The 5,227-nt window shown below is 39.9% G+C and overlaps 1 protein-coding gene across 1 annotated transcript; it reads right to left on the bottom strand.

The window, feature by feature from the left end:
• Positions 1-1,216: 1,216 nt before the first annotated feature.
• LOC103522628 (probable Rho GTPase-activating protein CG5521) lies at positions 1,217-5,077 on the bottom strand. The gene is made up of 2 exons (XM_026832670.1): positions 4,850-5,077; positions 1,217-4,524 (listed from the first exon to the last, which is right to left on the bottom strand). The coding sequence occupies exons 1-2, from the start codon at positions 5,005-5,007 to the stop codon at positions 1,755-1,757; spliced, it is 2,928 nt and encodes a 975-aa protein (XP_026688471.1). The 5' UTR covers positions 5,008-5,077; the 3' UTR covers positions 1,217-1,754.
• Between the last annotated feature and the right edge of the window lie 150 nt (positions 5,078-5,227).

The following is a 5,227-nucleotide window of genomic DNA, read 5'->3' as shown; positions in this document are numbered from 1 at the left end:
AAGAACATGTATTATTCACATCTAAACATGCACGTGACAAGAGGAAAACAAATGGTAAGAGATGGTTTTTATTTTGGTTTTTCCCAAAAGTGATGAGGAAAATGGGGGGAAATAAACTGAATGAATCTCAAGCTTTCTAGATAACAAAGAAAGACCATCTAGGTTCCATGAATAATGATCTATGGTCTATGGTACCCCAGTACCTCACTCAGATGGTATCTTAACTTCTGTACCCATGGCTCCAGGATAACTTATCAGTTTTTTACACAATTACATAGGTAGTGTAGGTATTCAGTTTAATTTTGTATGAATAGGAAATGGGCAATTTGTGATTGTGATGTATAAATTGAAACTTTTTCTTTCTGTTTCAGTCAAGAACGAGTTTGTAAAGAAAGCCTTAATCAAACAAATCATATCAAGAAGGTAAAAATTGTGATTATTATGATTATCTTCAAACCACAACATACTAGTAAGTAGGTATTCTTTACCTACTTCTCAACTTTTCTTTCCAAAAAGTCAATATTTTGGTGGAAAATTCTATGAAGAAAGTAAAAACCACATTGACGGTTAAGTAAAAAATAATATTAAAATTTCCATATATTAAAATAAATAAATATAAATATTTTTGTTATAAAATAAATAACTAGTTATTATTCATAAAAACAATTTAAATTCTGGAAACCTTTGTGTAAAAGTGATTTGTACAAGTACATACTAAGTAACTGGTGAAATTCTAATATTTTACATCTGTCCCATAGAATCATAGTTTTTAATCGTGTGCTTCTTATTCTTACTAAAGTCTAAAATGAGTGATAGCTCTGATGGCCTAGCAATTTAAGGTCAAAGGTTCGTGTCCCAGTTCAGGAAGAAAATTGCCCTTTGAGTTATGAGGACAAAACTAACAGGACTTGAGAGACACGAACCTTAGTTTGCATTATAATAATATGTTGATAATTAATAATTTACAAATTTTGATTTATTCTTTTTTAAAATTAAACGTAAATATGTACGATGGATACGAGAAGAAAATATCAATAAGGATTACATACTTGCTATTGTTTTTATTGTGATTTTTTTAGTTCCTAATAATCTGGAATAGCGTGAAAAGTTCGATTTCCCTAGTTCTATTTGTTCTACAGCAAAAAACTGCCTAGAGGAGCTCAAAAGGTCAGGAACAAATAATTAAATAACAACAAAAAGGGGGAGATAAAAATGATTCTAGCTAGGAGAAAATGAAGGAGACAAAACAGGAAAAATATGAAATGGAGTTCAAAATTGAGATTAGAAAGTAAACGATTATCGTAGGTAGTTCATATTTAAGGAATTTCATAGGAGAAATGAGGAGTGAAAAGAAAAAAAGATATTTCAAGTAGTATTACCGAGGAAACATGGCATGGCTTTGTTTAGCATGCATTAAACACAAAACAGCTTACAACTTACATAAATAGCCGTGGTGACGTCAAAATATTTGCGAGAGTTGCTTTCAGTAACAGGATAGACGCCAAATATAGATATAACTATACTGACGTCGCGCGTTGGAAGAGTGGACCAGGCAGTAAGCTGGTGGGTGCAGATTTGAGTCCCAAACGAGATACAAAGATTATCCTAGATTTGTCCATATCACAATTTTATTATAATAAGTTAATGAGGAATAATCTCTTAAGGTTCTTGAGTAAACTAATAACTTTCCCACTGAATTCTCAAATAGTTGAAATACACGTTCCATTGCCTGGTCGAATGTTAGTATGGAATATTTATCTACTGCTTGTCAGGGATACGGATTTCATAGCTAACTTCTTTCCAACGCGAGGTGATACACCTTCACCTGCTGTATGATGCGTACTCCATGAGGACTCTGATGTACCACCACTATGACTTTCTACACTTACTAAACTACTAGGTACTGAGCTACCCATTAGACTTGTTCTATTTTGTTCGGAAGACATGCCACCATCTATGTGCACTGGCGAGAACACCTGACTTGTAAAGTCTTCAAACGTTGTACTGGCCCGATGTTGCTTGAGTACAGTGTCCAGTGAGCGATATCTCTCCTCATAGTATTGCTGATAGAACGGCAGCATACTACGTTTGGCACGAGATGCGTTCAATGCTGTGGCACGTACTAGTCCAGGTAATGTCTTGTGTTCTACAATAGCTTCATGGAACAGGGGCGCAAACAAGGGAACGTCTGGTTTTCTATTGATGGTAATTCTATACAAACGGTTAGGTAGAGGATAGATCACAATAAGAACATCACAGAACTCTGTAGGAATAATGCCTCTCCTATAATCTCTATGATGTTCTGACCATACAATATGGATTTCATCATTGCCTAGATGTCTGGTCTTGTGTAGTAAGGCTTCGGCTGTGTGAGAGGGCATTCTGGTTGCTACATGGAATAGAGTTTCACAGAAGGAAGTTGCATAGTAGGGTGCTGTGGTACCGGATGTTGATTTACCTTTCTGTAGTCCCCCCATGAATCCCGTGTGAGTTTCTAGCTCCACTTCCCAGGCCAGACCTGAAATGAATTCTTCATACGCTTGACTGCCTGCTGTATTGGATAAGATGGAACTCTTGTCTTCCTGACCATGTGCTACAAATATAACAGCTACCTTGTGTGTTTCCCTACATGTCTGCGTGTCGAGATTCCGAATTTCTCGCGTCAGCTTCTCATTCTTATCGAGTAGATAGAGTTGAGATCTATGATCCCATGATGTGAATCCAAGCTGAGAGAATAACAGTCGACAGAACTGGAAGGGTGAGTAGGGCGTGGTAGATCTCTGAGTAGGACGTTCACAGGGTTTACTTTGACTTAGCCGTGCTGAGTTTTTATCGACATAGTCAGATTCTACATAGCGTTCGCTCAAGATACATCCGATTGTATCTTGTTCGAGTTCTGTATTGATAGAACTACGTGAAGCTGGGATATTACGAGGTGTGTCTAAAGTTTCCAAACACTCTGGACTAGTGTGTCCTATGTATCTGAGTAGATCATCCAGGTTATCAAGGTCTGGTGCAGAGTCCTGTGCCATAGGGAGTACTGAGGGGGGTCTATGTCTCATTGTATATTGAGGTAGAGTTACAATACAAGAGTTCATAGTATCATCACAGCGAGGTGCATTCACCTTGGCGCGAGACACATTGGATAAAGTAGAGGATGGAATATTAGCGAGTTGTTCAGGAGAACAATACAAGATGGAGGCATCCCAACAAGATTTACCACCGAGGTCTCTCAAGAGTACTCTAACTTGTGATGGTGCTGTGATGAGACCAGCAGTAATACCACCACCAGGTACTTCTAACGCAGGTAACTCTATGAGTGACATCAGACAGCTTGATCCTAGGACAAACAGTTGCATGTTGGGAGCACACAACACCTGACTAGATAGCTGCTGCTCTTGATAACATAGGTTTGGAATATCATCATACTCAGATACCAAGGAGCTGATCCTGGCTACGCCACCACTCAGTGGGAAATGTCCTATGTGATTCACCAAGTGTCCAATGATCATCTTAGCTGCTAGCTGTACTGCATGTCCTGTACTACTCAGATGACCTCCAGAACCTTCCCCTAGGAATCTCCTGCCGAGTGTAGGACTCTCATCGGATTTGAGGTCATCCAATACAATGTTAGGGTTAAACTCAGCCACTATATCCTGATGGAATGCACCACTAATAGGAATACCACGAGCCTTGCCACCCTCACAAAGCTGAGTAAGAATCTGAAACACTGTATGTAGGAGACAGGGGTTGTGAGTTTTAGGTTTGTACAAGACAGCCGGGGGGACTTGCATTGTCCATTCTCCAAGACAAAACACTAATGAGGTCATGAGTCTCTTGTCCTTGGCATCCACTGGCATCAGATAAGATAATGTACTCGCGAGCACTTCTATAATACGGGATGGTATCTCTGGATAAACTTGTAGTAAGACTTTGCAGAGATTCGTTAGGCTCAATAGAACATCACACGCAACTTGTGCTATGGTATCATGATTGAACTTGAGAGCTAAGAGTAAAGTGTTGAGTGCTTCCTTGGCACAAGGATGTTGAGGGGTACTAGAGCTGAGTGTATGATGTAGGAATATACCAAGACTACTAAGTGCAATACAACGTGCTTGGCCTGTGGGTTCTGTCTTACCACACCTTAGTAGAATATTCAACACTAAATCTTTGGCATCGGGACACTGGGTGACTTGGAACAGGGGGGAATTTGGCTGTAACATGGCAACATGCTTGTGTGTATCGAGAATACCTAACAGTGTTGCCAACATAGACACAGCCTCCGTGCGGGGGGTAGCTCTCAGATCAGGCGAGATGATAACCTTGTTACAGGCATGGATAATATCAAGATAGAGGAGACTGGAGCCAGGCAAGTTCAAGGAGAGGAAGCGTGGCCCTGTGTATTTGATTATAATGTTGACAATACTTTGATCGGAACATACGAGACCTTGATGAAACACCCTGTAGAGTTGAGAGATATATTGAGGAGAGAGGCATGGGTCCTGTAGCATGGAACATAGAAGCCTGTGAACATAAAATAAAATACATGAAAACACTTCACATGGATTTGGACATCAGATATTCAGTCTCTTAGTCCAGGCGTAAGGGATAATAACATAGGTTTGGTTTCACCAATATTTTTGTCAGCTCTTAGAAGTCCTGTTAAGCTAACAGCCAGTTACTTAAGTTCCATTTGATTTGTATAGGCTTAAAAGGGCTGTTAAGCTAACAGGCTGTTAGGGGCTGAAAACAAAGTTGGTGAAACCCACAGAGGATGTTCGACCATTCCTGTTTACCCACCCTTAGCCTAGGTCCCTAGGACATTGGAACTCTACAGTATATGACTTACCTGTATGCATTGAGTTTACCCCGATGATACCTATCAGATAGATTCAACGCCTCAAAACACCACGGGGCCACTAGAGTCAGGGGAGGTACCAAGTCAGGTAGAGAGGGGGCAGGGGAGGGCATGGTATCTCCTGTGATAACACCCTGATTTAGGCGCATCTTGTTCAGCGTTGTGGACAGGTCGACCAGGTGACTGAAGACCTGAAACGTGGACAGTGAAGTCTTTAAAGGTGTGTCCAAACTTGGTCGACCACGAGGAAACTATGTTATCGAGGCAATTTGGATAGTTCAGCCGACATGGATCGACTATTGGAACATGGAAAGAAATGAAAAAAAAAAAAAAAAAAAAAAAAAAAAACACCTTTTGATTTTAAAAACC

The sequence above is a fragment of the Diaphorina citri genome, unplaced genomic scaffold (assembly GCF_000475195.1).
Source record: "Diaphorina citri unplaced genomic scaffold, Diaci psyllid genome assembly version 1.1 scaffold9779, whole genome shotgun sequence".
Lineage (NCBI taxonomy): Eukaryota > Metazoa > Arthropoda > Insecta > Hemiptera > Psyllidae > Diaphorina > Diaphorina citri.
The sequence above is the reverse complement of the archived record's forward strand: the minus strand, read 5'-3'. Positions and strand labels throughout refer to the sequence as shown.